The sequence below is a fragment of the Trichechus manatus genome, unplaced genomic scaffold (assembly GCF_000243295.1).
Source record: "Trichechus manatus latirostris isolate Lorelei unplaced genomic scaffold, TriManLat1.0 scaffold00001, whole genome shotgun sequence".
NCBI classification, from domain to species: domain Eukaryota; kingdom Metazoa; phylum Chordata; class Mammalia; order Sirenia; family Trichechidae; genus Trichechus; species Trichechus manatus.
The window spans coordinates 21,388,733-21,410,546 of record NW_004443937.1 but is presented as its reverse complement, the minus strand read 5'-3'; the positions used below and the strand labels follow the sequence as shown (position 1 = coordinate 21,410,546).

General features: G+C 46.3%; 1 protein-coding gene across 1 annotated transcript; it reads left to right on the top strand.

Annotated features, from left to right (window-relative positions):
• Window positions 1–12,972: 12,972 nt before the first annotated feature.
• CCK (cholecystokinin) lies at window positions 12,973–18,156 on the top strand. The gene is made up of 2 exons (XM_004368424.1): window positions 12,973–13,186; window positions 18,023–18,156. Exons 1-2 carry the CDS (start codon window positions 12,973–12,975, stop codon window positions 18,154–18,156), a joined length of 348 nt encoding a protein of 115 aa, XP_004368481.1.
• Window positions 18,157–21,814: the final 3,658 nt, after the last annotated feature.

The window sequence follows — 21,814 nt, the reverse complement described above, 5'->3', positions numbered from 1 at the left end:
GCAGCTGGTAGGTTCGAAATGCCATCTTTTAGTTTGCAGCCTAGCTCATTAACCCACACTTTATTGACTTTGCTCGTCCCTATGTCACTTCCCTCAACTCAACTTTCTGGGGGGGATACCCTCCCAATATACCACCTGCATCCAAGTCTTTATCTCAGGGCCTGCTTTTGGGGGGTATCCAGACTGAGACAAGGACCCAAAATATAAATCAACATTCTTGCATGGGAACTGAGTCTCTTTTTCCTCCCTACTCCAAGCTCCAGCAACTTACATAAGAAGCACAATCTGGCAGATAAAATCATATTCTCACTCCTCTGCAAGTTTTCGGCAGCCCCTGGGCACAGTACCCAACAGCTCCTCACTCATTTGGAGGCCAATCTGTTGCCAGCAGTTTCGGGGAAGTCCACGGAGGCTGGTAAACAAACTCCTTTCTTCACTCATCATCTTGGTGCTTGAGAAATATGGGCGCAGATCCCTCGTTCTTTTCCAGGCTGCCAATTTTGAGCATTTCGTCGCACATGCTGTAGGTTTGTGCTATTCCTTAAGGAACGGATATTGTGAAAATCTAAATAGAATGTTTGCTTCCCTGATAGAATTCCTGCTGTCCAAATACCACTGCTTTTTAGCATAAAATGTTTTTCTCTTTTTCTTTTGACTACCTTCCCCCACTAACATGCCGTTTGGCCATTGCTCAGTATCCTCTCTATGCAAAGTAGCCCCAAACTTGCTTTTCCTAAAATCCTGGACCTCCAGAGAACCTCCAGGGCTGGCTCTACCCACCGCCCCTCCGAGAACTTCGATCTCCGTTTCTACCCTATGTCTCAGGCTTATCCAGAAGGAGCCGAGCACAGGATGGATGGTGTGGTCAGGCCCAATGGGCAGCAACGTGACAAGGAGGAAGGAGAAGTGTGTCTCCAATGTTCTTTCTGCACCAGCTTCTCTCTTTGTTGCTGTTTTTTTTGTTTTTTGTTTTTTTTTTGCAAGGAGATGCTTCTTTTTACTTTCATATTTTTAAGTATTAACAATCCATTCAGAAAACTACATGCCAAAACAGCAGAATATAACTAAGAAATTTAGTCTATAAACCATGGAGCAGAAGATGGGGAATCGAAGATTAATGGTCAAAGGTGAAAAACTTTCCAGATGTTCCAACGTCATCATTTCACTGCATCTCCCGCATGAGAAGTTATAACTTATGAGCAGATATAGACTTTCCTAGCGGCTTTGTGCTCAATTCCATAGTGACAACACAAGCTGTGTTAGGAACTGAATGACTTGTCACAGTGGTGGCAGAGGTGTTTCTTCATTTGCTTCTCATGCTCCTTCTTCACGTGAGATATGTAAACATCTCTCTGCGTGAACAGTCAGTCGCGTCCCCAACTCGTTCACCCAGGACTGGCCACTTTCTTGGGCTCCACTGATTTTTTTCACAGGAGATGGAGATTTCTTTTCCAATTTCTCTTTCTTGTTCATGGATTTGGTGTCTTCTTTGTTTTGATTTGCCGAATTTTGAGTTGTAGGTTTAATGCTCAAAGGCAAGTTTATACCCGAGTTTGGAGGCCTTTCAATACTTTTCAGTGTTTCACACATAGACTTGACGTGGTCCATCGTAAGTTGTTTCTGTGCATATGAAAGAGAATAGTCTGAACGCTTGAAACTCATGCTCCCAACTTTTACCCTCCTATTTTCCTCAGGTTGAGTTGGGATGCCAAGAAACAGATAGAAGTTTATTAGGCCTTGTGTAAGGGCTCCAGAATCAAGGCACTTGATTTTATTAAAATGGTTGGCCTAGGTCTGGGTCCCAACTCCATCTTAGCTCCTGCATACTTCTCTGACAACCATTAATCTTTAGACAGACTTCAACCTTGTAATTAAGGACATATTTTCTTGGTAGGTATCTTAGTTATTTAGTGCTGCTATAACAGAAATACCACAAGTGGATGGCTTCAACAAACAGAAGTTTATTCTTTCACAGTCTAGTAGGCTAGAAATCCAAATTCAGGGCATCAGCTCCAGGGGAAGCCTTCCTCTCTATGTTGTCTCTGGAGGAAGGTCCTTGTCATCAGTCTTCCCCTGGTCTAGGAGCTTCTCAGCACAGGGATCCTGGGTCCAAAGGACGTGCTCTGCTTCTGGCACTCCTTTCTTGGTGATATGAGGTCCCCCTCCTGTCTGCTCATTTCTCGCTTTTATATCTCAAAAGAGATTGACTTAAGACACAGTCTAATCTTGTAGATTGAGTTCTGCTTCATTAACATAACTACCTCTTGTCCTGCCTTATTAACATCATAGAGGTAGGATTTGCAACACATAGGGAAATCACGTCAGATGACAAAATGATGGATAATCACGCAATACTGGGAATCATGGCCTAGCCAAGTTGACACACATTTTTGGGGGGACACAATTCCATCCATAACAGTAGGTAAGCTAAGAATGTAGAAAGAATGGTCTTGGGAGAGGTCTTGGGGCCAGTAGTTTATTAGAAATCTCCTGTGCAAACAGCCCTCAGGAAATGTCTTGCCAGAGCAGGTATTTTAATGAAAGATTCTCAGGAAAGAATGTCCTGTGATTGTTCTTTGACCACCCTATAAACCCCACTTTAGTAATTTCGAGTGCTAACCAGTCTGAATAGTCCACATGCATGCTTTGCTCCAATCCCATTTGAGCTCCCTCTTTGGGATATTCCACCTCCCACTTCCCTGAGTTTGTAACCACCAATCAAAAATATTGTATTGTAAGTTCCTGATTTTGCCTTATAAAGGTGCTGTTCTCTTTTGACCCTTTGGAGTTGCTGATTTCACTTTGGGAGATCAAGCGTTTTCCCAATTAGAACTGCCTCAAGCCTCCAGTAAACCTCTTTATTTTTACTTTGAACAGAATATGGGTTCTTACTCTTTGACAGCCGTAAACATCCATACCCTAAGGCTTGGATCCCCAACCACATCTGACTCAACACCCCTTTTTGACAACAAATATTTCATACTCTCCCTTGACTGTCTTGGGATAACATTTATAGCTCATATAATATATGCCTGTGCACACAATATTAAAAAAAAATCAATATAGTACCCCAACTATAATATAAAAGAAAAATTTAAAAAATTCCCACAAATTTCCTAAAAGCCCCTGAGAGGGCACTACCACCCACGCTGAGAAACACTGTCCACCCTTTGTCCCCTACGTACACAGGCCATAGGAAAGCGAACAGATAGTGACCCAAAGATTAAGCCTCAGTCACTCAGCAGGGTCAGCTCTCTATCAACTCAGAGCTATGGGTCTCAGGCACCAGGCTCTGCTGAGGAGCTGGCCAAGGAGTTAGAGCTGAAGCATTAATAACCAAGAAAAGATAAATTCGCTGTCCTGAACAGTGAAGCACGGGCGCTGCAAAGGCAACATTGCAGAGGACAAGACAGAAGGGAGATGGCCGGATCAGCAGGACAACAAAGACTCCCCAACTGCCCCACAATTACTTTGAGTCTCGCTGTTGTTAAGTTTTCCTGAGAAAAGCCACAGACGCTTCTTCTAAACTTACCCCAAGGCAAAGTGAGCTGAAGAGACAGGCCTGAGGACACAGTGGCTGGTTTCTCCGGGGATACCATTCCTCTTGGCTTGTCAGTATTTGTTTGAAAAACAAAAGGCTTATTCTGGGTGAAGATCAATCGGCTGGGAGCTGAACTGTGCTCATCCCTGTCATCCATTCCTGAAGTGACCTCTCACTTCTGTATGTGTGCAGCTGAAAGAAATGTAACAGAAATGGTGCTAAAAACAATTTTGTGGCTGTTTGGGAGTCAATGACTCAGCCGAGGGTCCAGATGGCTTTTCGTTCACCATGATACACCTTATAAATCTATTTAACTGAACTAACAGTCGTTTACTCAGCAAATGTTTATTGATCACTTAGCGGGAGTCCAGCATGTATTGGGTGAATAACTCACATTCCTGTCGTCTGGCATACTGGCAAATGAGATGTTCCTATAGATGAAGCATTCACTCAACAAACGGAGCAACTACTATGTACCAGGCTCTGTTCTAGCAAATTAAGATAAAATATAGTATTCAGTACAAGGTCTCTTGGTGGTGCAAACGTTAGCACTCGACTGCTAACCTAAAGGTTGACAGTTCAAACCCAGCCAGTGGCACAGCAGAAGAAAAGGCCTGGCGACCTGCTTCTGTTAAGATTACAGCGAAGAAAACCCTATGGAGCAGTTCTACTCTGTAACACATGAGGTAGTTATGAGTCACAATCTACTCGAAGGCAACTCACAAGAAAATACATATATATTGAGTACAGAGTCCCTGAGTTGTGTAAATGGTTAATGCATTCAGCTGCTAACTAAAAGATTCAAGGTTAGAGTCCACCCTGAGATGGCTTGGAAGAAAGACCTGGTGATCTACTTCCAAAAAACCTGTCATTGAAAACCCTATGGAGCAAAGCTCTACTCTGACACATATGGGGTAGCCAATGAGTTGGAGTGAACTGTTTTTTCTTTTTTCTTTTTTTTTTTTTGTAATACTGCGTACATACAAATTGTTAGAGGAGGTAGCCACTCTGTCGCTGCCACTCATCTCCCTTCAGGTCTTACCGTCACAGTGCCTGCAGCCCCGGCGATTGCCAACCTCTGCATCTCTTTGCCTGAGGGCTTCCCCTGGAGGCTGCAAACCACTTTTAGCCCATATACCGCCCCTCCCACAAAAAAAACCAAACCCCTTGCTGTGGAGTTGATTTCGACTCACAGCGACTCTATAGAACAGAGTAGAAGTGCCCCCTATAGGGTTTCCAAGGAGTGGCTGCTGGATTCGAACTGCTTTTCATTAGCAGCCTTAACGCTTAACCAGTGTGCCACCAGGGCTCCCCCGTATACCCAGCAGGCTAGAAATGCTAGGGAATTAATGACCCCCCAGGAACTGCCCTTGACCAGCCGCTGACAACCAGTAACTGACAGGAATTGAAGTACAAATACAACATCCCTTGTAAGTGAGTTAACTCTGAGCATGAGCCCTACACTGGCTCCCAGAGGTCCCCACCCGCACTCGTCACTATCATTTATCATTGTGCTCATGCTGTTGCTCTCATCACGCCCTGGCCTGCTTCACTCCCTTTGGTGGTGTTTGAATTTGTGACCCTTGGACAAGAGGGTCTTCAAGATCCGCCTGAGATTTAGGATTCCTTGATTCCACCAATCTTGTAGACTAGAAATGCCAGCGAAAGTATAAGATATTATCAAAACACAGGTATGTTCCAGTCCCTGTTGAGGTCCCACAGTATATCCCCGCAGCTCCCCAGGGGCTGTTTCCACCTCAGCCATCTGTCTCTCTCTCCTCTGCCCAAGAGATTTCTCTGTCACTGCAGGAGCAGGGAGGCCTATTTGGAACTGGGAATGGGGGTGTGTGGATAAATGCCTTGGGCTCTCCTCCGGCCTCTGGTGGACCGATTACGAGGCATGCTGCTGGAGGCACCTCAGAGAGTCCCCAGTGGGATGGAGCCTAGTTGTCCACAGCAGTGACACACTCATTAACACACATGCTGTCCCCTCTCTCTTCCCAGTTTACTCTCTCTGCTCCCTCACTCCTCCTTCCTTGGGATCTCCTCTCAAATAAATTACCTGCACCCAGCTGCTTGTCTCAGGCCCTGCTTTTGTGGAAACCCAAACTAAGACAAAATATTCTAAGGAGATTCATCGTTAGAAGAAGGAAACACTGGTCACAGTGACCACAGCTACTTCTTTCTTTTCAGTCAAATCATTCCAGATTTGGCAGGTGAGACTATGTGGGCCTTTAAAAAGTTCAACACAAATAAAGGCATTTCTAATGTATGTTCAGGAGAAAGAAGTCAAGACCCACAATAGATGGCTTCAAATAGGGTTCTCTCCAAGGCATTTTTAATCACAGTAAACAGCCTAGTGACCTCTTTTAAATGGAGGTTACTTGTACCACGTTTAAATTCTAGAAATAATAAATTAGAAGACCCTGGCGTGTCCCTAGAGTCCATGGGTGGAACAAACGGTTAAGCACTCAATTACTAACTGAAAGATGGGTGGTTCTAACCCACCTTTGGTTGGCTTCTGCTGAGGGTACATAAGGGAGAACAGTTTTGGGGGTGGGGAGACAAAGGAAAACCTAGGCGAGTTCCAAGTCCATGAAAGGCTGGAGGAAATGTTGTTGTTGTTGGTAGGCGCCGTTGAGATTGTTCTGACTTGTAGCCACTGTACGTGCAACAGAACGAAACACTGCCCAGTCCTGTGCCATCTTCACAATCACTGTTATGTCTGAGCCCATTGTTGGAGCCACTGTGTCAATCCATCTCTTTGAGGGTCTTCCTCTTTTTCGCTGACTCTCTACTTTACCAAGCATGATTTCCTTCTCCAGGGACTGGTCCCTCCTGGTAACATGTCCAAAGTACATGAGACTAAGTCTTGCCATCCTCACTTCTAAGGAGCATTCTGACTCTACTTCTTCCAAAACAAATTGGTTTGTTCTTCCAGCAGTCCATATTATTATTCAATATTTTTTGCCAGCACCATAATTCAAATGCATCAGGTCTTCTTCAGTCTTCCTTATTCATTGTCTAGCTGTTGCATGCATATGAGGTGATTGAAAATACCATGGCTTGGGTCAGGTGCACCTTAGTCCTCAAAGTGACATCTTTGCTTTGTAACACTTTAAAGAGGTCTTTTACAGCAGGTTTGCCCAACGCAGTATGTTATTTCATTTCTTGACTGCTGCTTCCATGGGTGTTGATTATGGATCCAAGTAAAATGAAATCCTCGACAACTTAATCTTTTCTCCATTTATCATGATGTTGTTTATTGGTCCAGTTGTGAAGATTTTTTTCTTTATGTTGAGGTGTAATCCATACTGAAGGCTGTGGTCTTTAATATTCATCAGTAAGTACTTCAAGTTCTCTTCATTTACCGCAAGCAAAGTTGTGTTATCCGCATATCACAGGTTGTTACTGAGTCTTCCTCAAATTCTGATGTCGAGTTCTTCTTCACATACTCCAGTTTCTCAGATTATTTGCTCAGCATAAAGACTGAATAAGTATGGTGAAAATATACGTCCTGATGCACACCTTTCCTGATTTTAAACCACACAGCATCCCCTTTTTCTGTTGGAATGACTGCCTCTTGGTCTATGTACAGATTCCTCATGAGCATGATTAAGTTTTCTGGAATTCCCATTCTTTGTAGTGTTATCCATAATTGGTTGTGATCCACACAGTCAAATGCCTTTGCATAGTCAATAAACATCTTTCTGGTATTCTCTGCTTTCAGCCAAGATCTATCTGACATCAGCAATGATGTCCCTCGTTCCACATCCTCTTCTGAATCTGGCTTGAATTTCTAGCAGTTCCCTGTGTTTGAATTATTTTCAGCAAAATTTTACTTGTGTGTGATATTAATGATATTGTTTGATAATTTCGATATTCTGTTGGATCATCTTTCTTTGGAATGGGCATGTAAATGGATCTCTTCCAGTTAGTTGGCCAGGTAAGCTATCCTCCAAATTTCTTGACATAAGCACTTCCAGTGTTACATCTGTTTGTTGAAACATCTCAGTTGGTATTCCATCAATTCCTGGAGCCTTGTTTTTCACCAATGCCTTCAGTGCAGCTTGGACTTCTTCCTTTAGTACCGTTGATTCTTGATCAAATGCTACCTCCTGAAATAGTTGAATGTCAACCAATTCTTTTTGGTACGATGACTCTGTGTATATCTTCCACCTTCATTTGATGCTTCCCATGTCATTCAATATTTTGCCCATAACCACGTTGCCTTCCAGTTGATTCTAATTCATAGTGACCCTATAGGACAGAGTAGATCTGCCCTACAACGTTTCCAAGGCTATAATCTTTATAGAAGCAGACTGCTACATCTTTCTCCCATGGAGCAGCTCATGGGTTTGAACTGCCGACCTTTTGGTTAGCAGCTCAGCACTTCACCACTGTGCCACCAGGACCCCTTATTTTGACCACAGAATCCTTCAGTATTGCAACTCAAGGCTTGAATTTTTTTCTTCAGTTCTTTCAGCTTGAGAAATGCTGAGCATGTCCTTTCTTTTTGGTTTTCTAACTGCAGATCTTCGCACATTTCATTATAATACTTTACTTTGTCTTCTCCAGCCACCCTTTGAATCTTCTATTCAACTCTTTTACTTCATCATTTCTTCCATTCGCTTTAGCTATTCTAAGTTCAAGAGCAATTTTCAGAGTCTCTTCTGACATGCATTTTGGTCTTTTCTTTCTTTCCTGTTTTTTTAATGATGTCTTGCTTTCTTCATGTATGATATCCTTGATGTCATCCCACACTTCACCTGGTTTTCGGTCATTAGTGTTCAATGCATCAAATCTATTCTTGAGATGGTTTCTAAATTCAGATGGGATATACTCAAGGTCGTACTTTGGTTCTCATGGACTTGTTTTAGTTTTCTTCAGCTTCAACTTGAATTTGCATAGGAGCAATTGATGGTCTGTTCTGCAACTGGCCCAGGGCTTGTTATGACTGATGATAAATACCTGAGTGTGCCAGCTGTTAAGCACTTGGCTACTAACCGAAAGTCTGGCAGTTAGAACCTACTCAGAGACGCCTCCGAAGAAAGGTCTGGTGATCTGTTTCCAAAAGGTCACAGCCTCGAAAATCCTTTGGAGCGCAGTTCTACTTTGCAACACGTAGGGTCACCATGAGTCAGAATCGACTTGACGCCAACTAGTAAAGCATGTCCCCGAAAATTTCAGTAAGTTTTCTACAGATACAAGGTAGGCATATGTCTTTGAGATATTTCCCATGGCTAAAAATTCTATATTGGAAATATTACATCTGTTTCAGTGCCTGCTTCTTGGGGATGCCTCCCACAGTCTGAACTAGACCTCACTTAAATTCTTTTGACCACAATCCAATGAAAATTTCTGGATTCCAAACTCAGAAAACAGTCAAAGGGTTTCGTTCACCACCATTGCTTCTCAAAGGCAATATCTGGAACTCATTCACCGTGTTTTCAGTCCTCTGCATGAAGCTCTTTCTCATCATGAGGGGTCTCACTCAGTGATGGGGGGCAACAGGGGAAGAACAGAGAGGGCACTGCCCTTTTTTAAATTTCTTTTCTGGGAGAAGGCAATGGACCAAGAATGAAATTTAATTACCATCTCATGCTTGGTGAAATGCAAAAGCAACTTTATTTGGACTGAAAAGCAAAACCATTCTCCTTAATGTGGTGAAGTCTACATATCAAAGAGCCTAACAGAGGTTTGCAGATGTTAACATAAATTCCCTGCCCAGCTCTCCCCATACCCTTTACTGCTCTACTTTTCTACTTAGCATTGTATCCTTCATGATCTGCTGCGTTATGTTCTTGTTCGTTGTTTTCCTCCCCCACTAGAATGGGAGCATCACAAGAGCAGTGATTTTGTCTGCTTTGCTCACTGCTGTACTCTAACAGTGCCTGATAGATGTTTGGTGTCTTCAGCTGAATTATCCTGAAATCAGACGAGAATTTGACCATCAGATGAGATGGTTTATTTGGGAGATGATCCCAGGGAGCAGATACGAGAAAATGAGAAGAGTGAGAGAGACAGGTAAGGTGGAAAAGCCAATTAAAGGGATGTTATCAAGGCCACTGCTGCAGATGAAGGGGACTCAAGGATTTTTGGGAAGGCTCCAGAAGCTTCTGAAATGGTCCATAAGGAGAGCAGAAGACTTGGAAGTTCCCATTCCTTGCTGGTTGAGGGTTGCCCTCCAGAGTTAACACCATTGCTTTCCAGCTAAACGTCTGCAGGGGCTGAGCTTTGAGTAAAGAAGTGGAGAGGGGAGCTTTGGAAGCTTGAGGAGGGAATGCTGTCCTTGCTCTCAAAACTGCCCAACCAGATGTGGAAGGCAGAGCTGTGGAAACAGGTACCAAAAGCATCTGCCTCAGGAGCATGAAGCAAGGATTTGTTAATGAATGAATGGATTCTCCCCACTGCATATACGCACTACAAGAAAAGCTCAGGCTCCAGCCCGTCTTTCTAGACCAATGGTCAGAATGATTAGCACCCTCTGACTCATTAAGAAGGAAAAAAAAAATCATTACTGTGTTCAGATGCCTTTTTGGTTTTTTATTTTCCCAGAGTATCTTCTATAACACATCCCTGTCCAGTATTCTCATTCCTGGGGGCAAAGTGGCTACAACTTTAGGGCAAATGAGAGGTCGGCTTCATGGTCCCTTCTTCATATCATAGTCCTTGTCACTTTTGGCTTCCCCTTGTGGCATTTCCTCTCCAGCCTCTTGGCCACCCCTTCACTGGCTCTCTTTCCTCCATTCATTCCTTCATGCTGTCACCCCCAGGTTGGCAACCACCACCCTACCCTAAAGTTTGAGAACCACTGTTCTATAACAAGTTTATATTTCTAGACACGTCTTGGCCACGGTCACAAATATAACTAGTTCCCCCAACTGAACTACACACACACTTAGCAGCCTCGTGAAAAACCACTGGAAAGCATTTAGTCAGCTGCTCTGTTTTTAAAATGACGCCTTTGGTAGCAGAAATGTAGCTGTCCCTCGGGTTTAGAAGGGCGGGGTGTTTCAACCCCCATGCAGGTGCCCCACAGACCCGCCACCCGGGGAGCCCCTGCGGGCAGAGCTGAATAGGGATTCCGATTTGAAAGAATCCCTTCCCGGCATCCGGTGGTGCAGTGGCTAGGCGCTGCTCTTCTGCTCGCCTCGGTTTGCCGTCCGTGAAATGGGTGGGTGGGTGGCAATGCCTATTCAGGGACCAGGCGACCCTAAGCACCAGCCCCGGGACTCAAACCTAAACGACTTCAGGGCGGAGATGGGTGAAGACCGCGACCATGCACTGGCTCGGGATCGCCCAGATCCGGAGCCAGGGGCGAGACCGCGCTGGGAAGGGCAGATGAGTGACGGGGGCGGGGTTCTTATCTCCAAGCCTAGCAACCGGCGTTCTGGTGGGAATGGATATGGGGTCCGAGTGCGCGAGAATGCAGAGGAGGTGGCAGGTGGGATGCTAATGTTCTCGGAGGTCGGGGTTAAGGCGGGAGACAAACGGGGACACTCGCTGGCGCCACTTGGCGGCGGCGGCGAGACCCCGCGGGGGTCTCGGGCAGGTAGTGCCTCAGCCTCGAAGAAAATATTGCCCTTTCCAAGCTGGATTCCTCTGAGCAAAGCCAGATAGTATCATCCCCGTTCTGCAGCTGCATAAAGCGAAGCCCAGGACGCCAACAGCCAGCTGTGGCCGGAGACCATTCACTGCCCCGGGAACACTTGCCCTTAAAATATTGGAGAACTTCAAGCGCTTTTAATGAGGCTGGGAAGAAAGTGAAGACCCGGACCCAGTCCTCCCTCCCTCGGGGGAGAATACTAACACAGCTAGAGATCGGAGCTGCCTAGGGTGCTCGGAGAGGGGCCACGTACCTTCCCTCTCTAAATTTCACTTTGCTGACACCCAGCCCAGCCTCGAGTCCCCCAAATGTCTTTTCGGCCCATTGAAAGAGGATTAAACGCAGGAAGCTTCTCCATCCCGGCGGGAGACTCCGACTCCCAGGTCTCCTGCCCTGAGGAGCAGGGCGCTAGAATGGGCAAGGGAGAGGGAGCTGGAAGGAATTGGAGGAGGAAGCTTCTGGGACCGAGAGTAGGGCCGGCCACGGGCACCCCGCCAGGGAGGGGTTAACTCGACTACACTAGGCCATTTCCCCCTCTCCTCCAGGAGCCACCTCAATCGGTTGTCGCCCTAGTGGCCGCCATCTGAGCACGTGTTACTGCCCGTTTGCGTCAGCGCTGGGTAAACAGATGACTGGACAACAGTGCCGGGCGGGGCTATTTAAGAGGCAGCCGCCCGCCCACTCTGAACTTGGCTCCGGCCGCCGGCTGCTTTGGTGGGAACGCGAAGCCATCTGCGTTCTACTCCAAAGGTAGGTTCTCGCTCCTGCCGACAGGGAATCCAAGGGTCTTTTGTCGTAGGAATGATGTCTTCAGTTTTGTGCTCCTTTGCATTTTATTTTTCGGTTTTCGTGTCTCTCTCCGAGCGCTCGAACGGCATTTCTTAAAGTCAGAAATAACGGCGCTGTTTCTAACAATGTGTGAGGGGTGGATGAAGCTGCTTTCAAGACGTTCACACACACGCATCCTTTCAAGCGCACAACGGTGTAATATCCCTTGGCACAGGATTAGCATTCAAATTGAAATTTGCTAGATTTTACCCTGAAGTGCTCTGTACTTTGCAATCTTTTCAAATAGAATACCTAGAAGTTTTTAAGATTTAAATTTATTTTGTAAATACTGCAGAAAAATTCAGTGCTTTGGGGATAGAAAAGTGCGGGTATTTTATCTGCCCGCGGATCTAAAACGCAGCTGGACTTTGCCAATGACTGATGGCTGAGCGCACATTACTGATTTTAAAAACCCTGCCTAGGTTTGGCTAGTGGTTTGGTGCCAATTCCCATGTACATTTTGAAGAAACTTTGCAAATACGGCTTTTGTCCATTGCTCCCACATTTTTAACTGTGCTTCTCTTTTCTCACCATTTATTTCCCTACCGCAAGCTTCTTCGCTGTCTGGAAACGAGCTACCTTTCTTCAAAGATCTCTTTTCTCCCACGGAGTCTTCTTTTTAGAAAATTTCGCACATTTTCTTAACCCCTTGCTTTTCCAATTAGAAGACAGATGCTCTACTAACATTTCTTCAACCTAAAGGAAAGCAGAAAACATTCCTTCTGCTAAGCACTGGGGTCTCTGCGCGCTCCCCATGCACCGGGTGTGGTTTACCCAAAGACAAGCCTGGTGCGCCCTTACGCACGTGCTGTGGCCGCTCAACTCGAGTCTGCGCCCAGCGAGTCCTTTTGCCTGTGCTAGCCTGGCCCGTCCGGAGCGACCCGTATTTGGGCTAAGACCCTTCTCTGTGCCCTGGCTTCCCCTACTCCCCCCAGGAGTCCATCGGACCCCACCTTTCGGTTAACTGCCCCCTTCCCCTTTACCCTCTACAGCCATGAATAGCGGCGTGCGTCTGTGCGTGCTGATGGCAGTACTGGCGGTGGGTGCGTTGGCTCAGCCCGCGCACCCGGAGGACCCAGCTGGCCCCGGGGTGCAGGGCCCAGAGGAGGCTCCCCGGAGGCCAATGAGGGCCGTCCAGAGGGTGGACGGCGAGCCCCGAGCGCACCTGGGAGCGCTGCTGGCCAGATATATCCAGCAGGCCCGGAAAGGTAAGGATGGCTCCTCTCCATCCCTCACGTCTGCCCAGGAGCGGGGCTCCCATTCCAGAGCCTCTCCTCTAGCGCACGACTGTTGTAGATATCTCTTGGGGCAAACGCAGGCGACAGGTTAAGCTAAAAGGTTTCTTATTTTCCTTTCCCTGGCTATACCACACGAGACAGTTCAGTTTTCAGAACGTACTTTGTAGCAAAGGTGGGGGGGGGGGAAGGCAGGAAGGGACTTCATTAGGAAGAAGAACCTTTTTAAAAGCTTTCTTTGAAATAATTTTTGGCCCAGTGTTGCTAAGTTCAAGTCATTTCATGAAGACATTAAAAGATAAGATTTAAATTTATTTTGCAAATATGAATTTAAATGTGTATGTAGAACTCTCTAAAAGAGTTCACATATGCAGTAAATAGTCTCTGTTGTAGACACAAAGAAACCTCTAGCCCCTCGATACTGACAATTGGTAACACTCTAGCAGGATGCGATCAATACTGCCAATGCCTGAGATCTGACAACAGCAGTTAAACAAGAAGTGACAATATCAGTTTTCACCAAACTATGTAATGGGAGAAAGGAATCAGCACCAATTCTGAGTTCTCCTTGGCCATAATTGCCCAACCCTTTATTCTACCAACTGGATCCACAGTGACACTGATGGTGAGCGCTCTGGCTGTGGGGCAGGTGCTCAACTGAACCAACACAGCTAGACCTTCAAACCACTCAGCAAATGCTGGTGGGTGGAGGTGGGGGGCAGGCAGGCTCCCTTTTCCAGGAGGCTCTCTTGCTCTACTAGATTTGACTGTTGTTGGGTGCCCTTGAATGGATTCTGCCCCATAGCCACCCCATGTGACAGAGTAGAACTGCCCCATAGGGTTTTCTTGGCTGTAATCCTTACGGAAGCAGATCACCAGGTCTTTCCTCCCTCGGAGTTGCTGGGTGGGTTCGAACTGCCAACCTTCTGGTTAGCAGCCAAGCACTTAACCATTGCAGCACCAGGGCTCCTTCTGGATTTGACTAGAGGAAGAGAAAATGGAGGCTTGGCGCTTCAGAGTCTCCTATGGTTTCATATAAAGGTGAGACTGGAACCTTTTTAAGTAGGGGATTTCAGAGGGAAAGAGAAGAAGGTGACTTCTTATATTTCTTCCTCCCTTTGGGAAATTGCTGGAACTCTCACCATCTGTTTTGCTTGCCTGCTAATTACATTGAAAGAGATGGAAATACTAGTAGGATAACAGAAAAGGTCTGAAAACTTTTGGGGGCTCCTGCTGATTATCTCTCTGAAAGCAATTTAATATCTGACCCTGGGTATGGGCTGAATTTCAGCCAGATCAATCTGAAACTTTCTAGGCTTTTTTTTTTTTTTTTTTCTGGAAGAAAATCTGAGAGCTAATCAACCTCCCTCCTCTCTCCACCTTCAGGAAAGTTCACAGAGAAACAGTTCCAGAAAAAAGCCAGTTACCACATTATTTCCCAGGTCTGATGCTTGTCAGTGGCTCTTATAGCACACATCTTAGTTGGAAAGTTCTTCCTCTCCCTACTTCTCAGCCTTCTTCCTTTGCCTTCAGCCTGTTGTCCAAACAACACAGGTAGAAATAGCAGTCACCTAGAACTTCAGCTGCCAACACTCACAGATCAGCGGTAGCTAGCAAACAAGCATACGCTTCTATTTGACAAATATGAACTAGGGATAAATATATATACATTTAAAAACTGTTCAGTTTCTTTGAGTATTTTACGTATTTTGGGATTGTATCAGATTTTTACCTTGGTGGGGCAGTGTTTAAGCGCTTAGCTGCTGATTGACAGGTCGGCGGTTCGAACCAGCAGCTCCGCAGGAGAAAGATGTGACTATCTGCCCCCATAAAGATTACAGCCTAGGAAACCCTATCGGGCAATTCTACTCTGTCCTATACAGTCACTATGAGTGGGAATCGACTTGGGGCAATTCCTGCTTTGCTTATTGTATATATAATAAGGAGCCTTGGTGGAGCAACAGTTAAGCAGTTGGCTGCTAACCAAAAGGTTAGTGGTTCAAACCTACCCAGCAGCTTCTGTTTTGCTTTCCTGCTAATTACACTGAAAGAGAGAAAGATGTAGCAATCTGCTCCCATAAAGATTACAGCCTAGAAAACCCTATGGGCCAGTTCTACTCTGTCCCATGGGTCTGTCTGAGTTGAAAATCATCTTGATGACACCTAACAACAACAACAAAGCATATATAATGCTTGAAGATCCTAAACAAGATCATTTACTCTTTCGGCAGTGCTCAATAGTCGATCTCTAGGAATGTCCCCAGAGCTTTCAATGACCTGAAGAGAAGCAAATCTATTGGGAGGGGAGGGCTTGGGAGGCATCTAACATCGAATGTGCACCTGCTCCCTGCCCAGCAGAGATTCAATGTTACATCTGTATTATCTGCACAGTGTTATTATCCCCGGTTTGTCAGTATGGAAACTGAGGCTCTAGAAGGGTAAGTAACCTACACGAGGTTGCATATCTAGGCAGCAGCAGGGCTGAGCCTATCCAAAGGGTCTGGAAACCATCCAGCTTCCCAGTTGTACTGTACATTCCAGGTTTAAAAGTCTAGAAGAGCCAGACCATTCCATTCAATTCCATAAATAATGTGTAAGCCCTTGCCTTGGGTTAGGCACTGGGGAAGTGAGTGAGGACCTTAGGAAATGCATGCAAAACAAGGACAGAGCTGTGTGCTGACTGGGGACAGTGAGGTGTGTAGCAAGTGCAGCTTCCATGACTGAACATGGTGTCCCCACCAATGACCCAGGCTGCTCACTGTAATCAAAGCTGTCACTTTGCTTCCATTAGTTGGAAATTCCATCAGTGCCCAGTCCTTGGAGTGGGCGTTCATCAGCAGAGCAGGCAGGAAGATGGGGCAAACCTCATTGTGTATGTGTTACAGGTACCTGGGTCTGTAGGTTCTGCTGAATGAGAGAACTAATGTTTCACCTGAAAGGTCTTGAACAGTTTAACAACAAAACCCAAACTAAATCTGCTGCCATTGAGTCAATTCTGACTCATAGTGATCCTATTGGACAGAGTAGAACTGCTCCACAGGGTTTCCAAGGAGTAGCTGGTAGATTTGAACTGCCAACCTTTTGGTTAGCAGCCAAGCTCTTAACCACTGCACCACCAGGGCTCCAACTTAACAACAGGGGCTGTTTTTCTTCTGTGTGTGTTGGGCAGAGGTCCAAGAGGGGCTGGAGCAAGCTGGGTTGACTCACTTCCAGGCTGGGAGGGGATGTGTGGGGAGCAAGAAAAGGGAGGGTGGAGGTGTTGCTCTGTGGAATTGTTTCCTTTTGTTAATTTAGCTTGCTTAGTTTGAAGACCCAGTGAGGCAGGGTAACTGCCTCTGCCATGTCTTTGTTCAATAAATAAGCTGATAGGAGCAGCCTCTTGCAGCATCATGAGAGGTGGGGACCTAGTGGCCCAACCCAGTGGGTACTATCTGGAGTCCTCTGCTCCTCTACCCTCAAAGCAGCCTGGGCTTGTCCTGAGGGACCTTTCTTGAATCTTACTTTGCACAGAAGAAGGTGTTATACTGATTTCATATGTCAGGAAGCCACTCCCAGTGACCTGTGGGCTGGGACTGTGTCCCATGTCTCCAAAGAAACCACCTCTTCCTGTCCCTACTCATTCAGTCTGAATTACACATGGGAATCATCCTATCTTCAAGGACTTAGCTCCCATCCCAAAGGGCCCATTTCAGGTTTGGTTATTGCATTTTGGGCAAAATGACTGATTTAAATGATTTTTTTATTACCTACCTCTCTGCCCACGCTTCTGGGCTAAGGATTTTAATCTGATGGTGTGTCTTTTTCTCAGTATTGTTTTTAAAAAAGAAGTTAGCTTTTGAATTAACCATTTTAAACGGTATTATTCTAGCAATGAGGATCAATTCCTTCTTTTTTTTTTTTTTAAATCATCCCAACACCAAAATATTGTAATTGTATTACCTTAACAACAAGAGCTTTCTGGAGGACAAGCCATGTTCAGAGCTATTAAGGGCTGAGATTTAAAAGTGGGTAAGTACTGGGGAGATTCTTGGCTGGCTTCTGCTGAGGGTCATGTACATAAGAAAGAATAGCTTTGAGGGTGGGGTGACAAAGGAAAACTCAGGCAAGTCACCAGTCCCTGAAAACAAAGCCGTTGCCAGTTGCCATTGATTCAACTGTGAGTCCTGTGATCCCATTTGTGTCAGAGTACAACTGTGCTCCACAGGGTTTTCAATCGTTGAGTGTTTGAAAGTAGATCACCAGGTCTTTCTTCCAATGCACCTCTAGGTGGACTCAAACCTCCAACCTTTCAGTTAGCAGCTGAGTGCTTAACCATTTGCACCACCCAGGGACTCCTCAGTCCATGAAAGGCAGGAAGAAATGAATCCACCTAAATACTTGCAGAACACAAAGCAAACCCATGTAAATACTAGAGTAAATATTACCCTTTCTGAAACTCAACTGTTAACCGACAGGTTGGCGGTTCAAACCCACCCAGAGGCTACGCAGGAGAAAAACCCAATGATCTGCTTCCCTAAAGTTTACAGCCTAGAAAACCCTATGGGGCAGTTCTACTCTGTCCCATGGGGTTGCTATCAGTCGAAATTGACTCGACGGCACCTAACAACAATAACTCCAGTTACAGAGACCTGGATCCATCTCCTCTCTTATATCTTGGTCCAGAAATTTCACTATCTTGGTAGCTCTTTGACATCCTTAAGAAGATGTATGTTATATTTTGCCTGGTTTTCCCAATCTTCTCATTTACAAATTGAACTAGTGATGTTATAGACATAATGTTCCTATGTCCTTCCTCCCTGGCCCTTGTAGCTCCTTCCGGCCGGATGTCTATCGTGAAGAACCTGCAGGGCCTGGACCCCAGCCACAGGATAAGTGACCGGGACTACATGGGCTGGATGGATTTTGGCCGCCGCAGTGCTGAGGAGTATGAATATCCCTCCTAGGGGACGCATGCTTCCTCAGCTGGACCAGAAGTAACCTCCCATCTCAGAGAAGACAGAATAAGAAAATAATCACAGTCGTAACTCACTGTCTCTGAAGAGTGACACTTCAATTATCTATTTATTAAGTTCTCAATGTGAAAAACCTGTCTGTAAGATTGTCCAGTGCAACTGTGCAGCTCTGCCAACGTGTGCAAGTGGAAGACACAATGTTCCCCTCATCTGTGACTCCTGGCCCTAACGCGTTGCTATGCTATTAAAGTGATTTCATTCTGCCCCCTCCTTCCCTGTGTCTAGTGAGGGCAAAGAGCTCCATTTGGTCTTCAGAACAATCAAGGAAGGAGGCCTAAGATACGGTGCTCAAGGACAAATTCCTGCAATAGGTCACCCTGAAAGAGCTTGGGAAGTGTGGGCTGGGCATGGAGCTGACTTCCCAGCCACAGGGGAGGTGGCCAGTGGAAGGGAGTGCTGTGGTCAGCTCCAGGGCCCAACCCTGCCCCCCTGATCCCTGGGCCCTGGCTGGGGTCCACTGTGAACAAAGGACCTACCCTGCTGCTAATGAGCATTCATTTGTCTGGGTGAGGCCCAGAGGGGCAGCTTGGGATGGAACCTCCCATCTGCCCACCCACAGGTGTTCTCATCTGCCAACCCCACCCCACACCAGGGCTTCTTAGGGGTTCTGTTGTCCTCTAAACAAATTACATAAGAAACCCTTTGGGACAGTTCTAGTCTGACATATAGGGTCACTATGAGTTGGAATCAACTTGATGGCACACAACAACAATTGGGCAGTGCTTTTGCATACGTTTGATCCAGAGGTTCTTCTCTTACAGACAAGGAAACAGGCTCTGAGAGGGGAAAATAACTGGCCCACAGTCACCCAGCTAATGAGATTCACAGAACACAGGGCTCAGCGCTCCTAGGTGGGTGTGACTTCCTTCACTCTGGCACTTCTCAAACTCTACAGTGCTCATGAATCACCTGGGGTCTTGTTAAACTGCAGGTTCTGAGTCAGAAGGTCTCGGGTGGGGCCTGAGCAGGCTCCCAGGTGACGTCAGTGCTGCTGGTCCAGGACCACACTTGGAGTTTCCAGGCTGCAGAGAAGAGCCTATGATTACCTTCCCTTGAACCCCACCACAGTTCAGAGTGATGGGATGACTGGTACTTATCCAGAACAAACCCTCTCCTTCCATGGGTCAGTCCCTCTGTTGGGTCTCTCTAGAGATCAGTCCAAGGAGACACCCAGAGATAATCTAACACCCACCACCCACAGTGCAGCCTCTCTATGCCTCCCACTCGAGGTGTCCAGGCATCTTGAATTCTCATCCAGTAAAGGTCCAGGTGATCCAGTGTGGCAGGGCATGGCAGCCCAAAAAGGAACAGACATTTAAGACAATGCTGATAAATCCATAACTGGTCTTGGAGGGGCCATAGCCAACTCACTGTCACCACCCCTGGCACTAGGTGCATTCTTCCTTAGTGGTGGAAAGAGGACGCTGGGTGAGGCCTTGGAAGGAGTCCCAGGAAGAACTGGGCTGGAACAGTTTAGCTTGAGCTGAAAGTTAGGATTCAATGTAAAACTCAGACTCCAAATAGATGACACATTCCAAAGAGACGTATTGTTCCCACCTGTGGTCATCACCCAGTTCAGTCTCTATAATTTGGTCTCTGAGATTGCCTCATATACGCTGGTGTCCAGCCCTCCTTTAATATAAAATATCCAGCTGCCTGCATTTTTAGCTGCCCTCCCCTCCAAAAAATCTTTTTTTCTGGGTGCGTAGGGGATGTTAGATGTGTATGAGGATAAGAGTGTGACTCTGTGTGTGTGTGTGTGTTGTTTGTGTGTTAGAGGTGGGGAATGATGAGCAAGCTGGCATTCAATATAAAACAGGGAATGGATGATGAAGGTTTGATCTGAGTTAGTGATTTATAAATCATAAATCAGTCATTGTAAATCATAATTTTCAAAGGCAAAGTCATACGAATATAAAACAAACACACTAGTAAGATGTTATGATCAGGTCAAAGGAGCATCTGAAGAACAGATGTGTATAAGCAGCCAGGAATGCTGAAATAAATTTGCTAATAGATGCAAGACTGGTTAATATCTATGTTTGGAATCATCCTTTATCCAGGATGGGAATTAGTTGTATCTTCAAGGACAATATTCACTTATGTTTCTATGGACAAGAATTACTGCCTTACTGCCAGTTTTCTACAGGAGTCCCTGGGTGGTGCATACAGTTAAGTGCTCAACTACTAGCTGGAAGGCTGGTGGTTTGAACCCACCCAGAGGTGCCTCGGAAGAGAGACCTGGTGATCTGCTTTCAAAACATCACAGCCTTGAAAACCCTATGGAGCACCTTTGTACTCTGCACACATGGGGTCATCATGAGTCAGAACTGACTACAGCTTGTTGTTGGGTGCCATCAATTCTCACTCAAAGTGATCCCATGTAACAGCGTAGAACTGCCCTATACGGTTTTCTTAGCTGTAATCTTTCCAGAAGCAGATGGCCAGCTTCTTCTCCCGCTGAGCCTCTGGGTGAGTTCAGACTGATAACCTTTCGGTTAACATCCCAGTGCTTAACCATTTGTGTCACCAGAGCTCCCTTCCACAGCTTAGAGACTGAAAGCCCAAAGCAGAGGCGTCGTGAGTAGGGGGCAGAAGGGGGCACTTGCCCCTGAGAGCAAGTCCAAGGGGGTGCCAAGCGAGGCCCTGAATGGCATTCTGAGGAGCCACAAATATGAAAAGAGCCTGACTGAGACAGCCAGACAAGAGGGGAGAAGGTGTTTCTGCGGATGCATGTTGCTATCAACGTCCATTCATCTTAAAATTGGCGGAGGCGGTCACAATTTAGAGATTGCTCCCAGGCAGCTGAATTGGGAGCGGGCGTGATTTAGAGATTGCCCCTCAGTGTTCGTTACTCTCCTTACCCCACTGGCCCAAAGACACAGACCCCAAAAGCATCAGATAAATGCCCAGCACTCCATTGAAAGGACACCCAGTAATCCCCTTTGCCCATTTCAAAGTGTCACAAAAATTCCTAACAAGGGAAAGGAAAGAACATTTCCTGGCCTCTTCCTGACTGCAGGACCCTGTATATGGAGCTTGTGAGCAGCAGCTCAGGTAACTGTCCCAAGGTAGCCATGATCCCCACTTTTGGAAGAGGAAACTGAAGCTCAGAGAGGCTATGTGACTTAGTAACGCACACAATGCTCACAAGTGGCCGTGCTGGGATTTAAGCAGCTGGTTCTGGAACTCTCTGCGAGGGGCCTTAGGGCCACTATCTGGCAGAAAAGGGGCTTAAGATTGTCTTGGAGCTGCCTCTGCACACTGAGGTCACTGAATTAGCGTGTGTGATTGTTTGCGGTGGCTTTGAGGGGACCTGGTGGAGCTTCCCAGGCGGGAGTGGGAGGGACTTTTAAGACTCGCTCCCCCAACCCTCAGTCCACCACTGGATTTAGACCCATCCCCTTCTAACTGCACTGTCCCGCTCTCATCTCTGTGCCACATGCTGTTCCCGAGCCCAGGCACCAGGACATGTGACATAGCTCTTCCTCAGGGGATCAGATCAGGATCCTGCAGCCAAGCTGAGCAATTCTCCAAGAAGCCAGCAGCACCGCAAGCTCTGCTTTAAAGAGGCCTGGAGGACACCCAC

Bases quoted from the DNA above. Each gene is read 5' to 3' on its own strand.
- CCK (XM_004368424.1), top strand. From the start codon at position 12,973: ATGAATAGCGGCGTGCGTCTGTGCGTGCTGATGGCAGTACTGGCGGTG. The intron at 13,187-18,022 runs GTAAGGATGGCT...TGGCCCTTGTAG, and splicing joins TATCCAGCAGGCCCGGAAAG to CTCCTTCCGGCCGGATGTCT.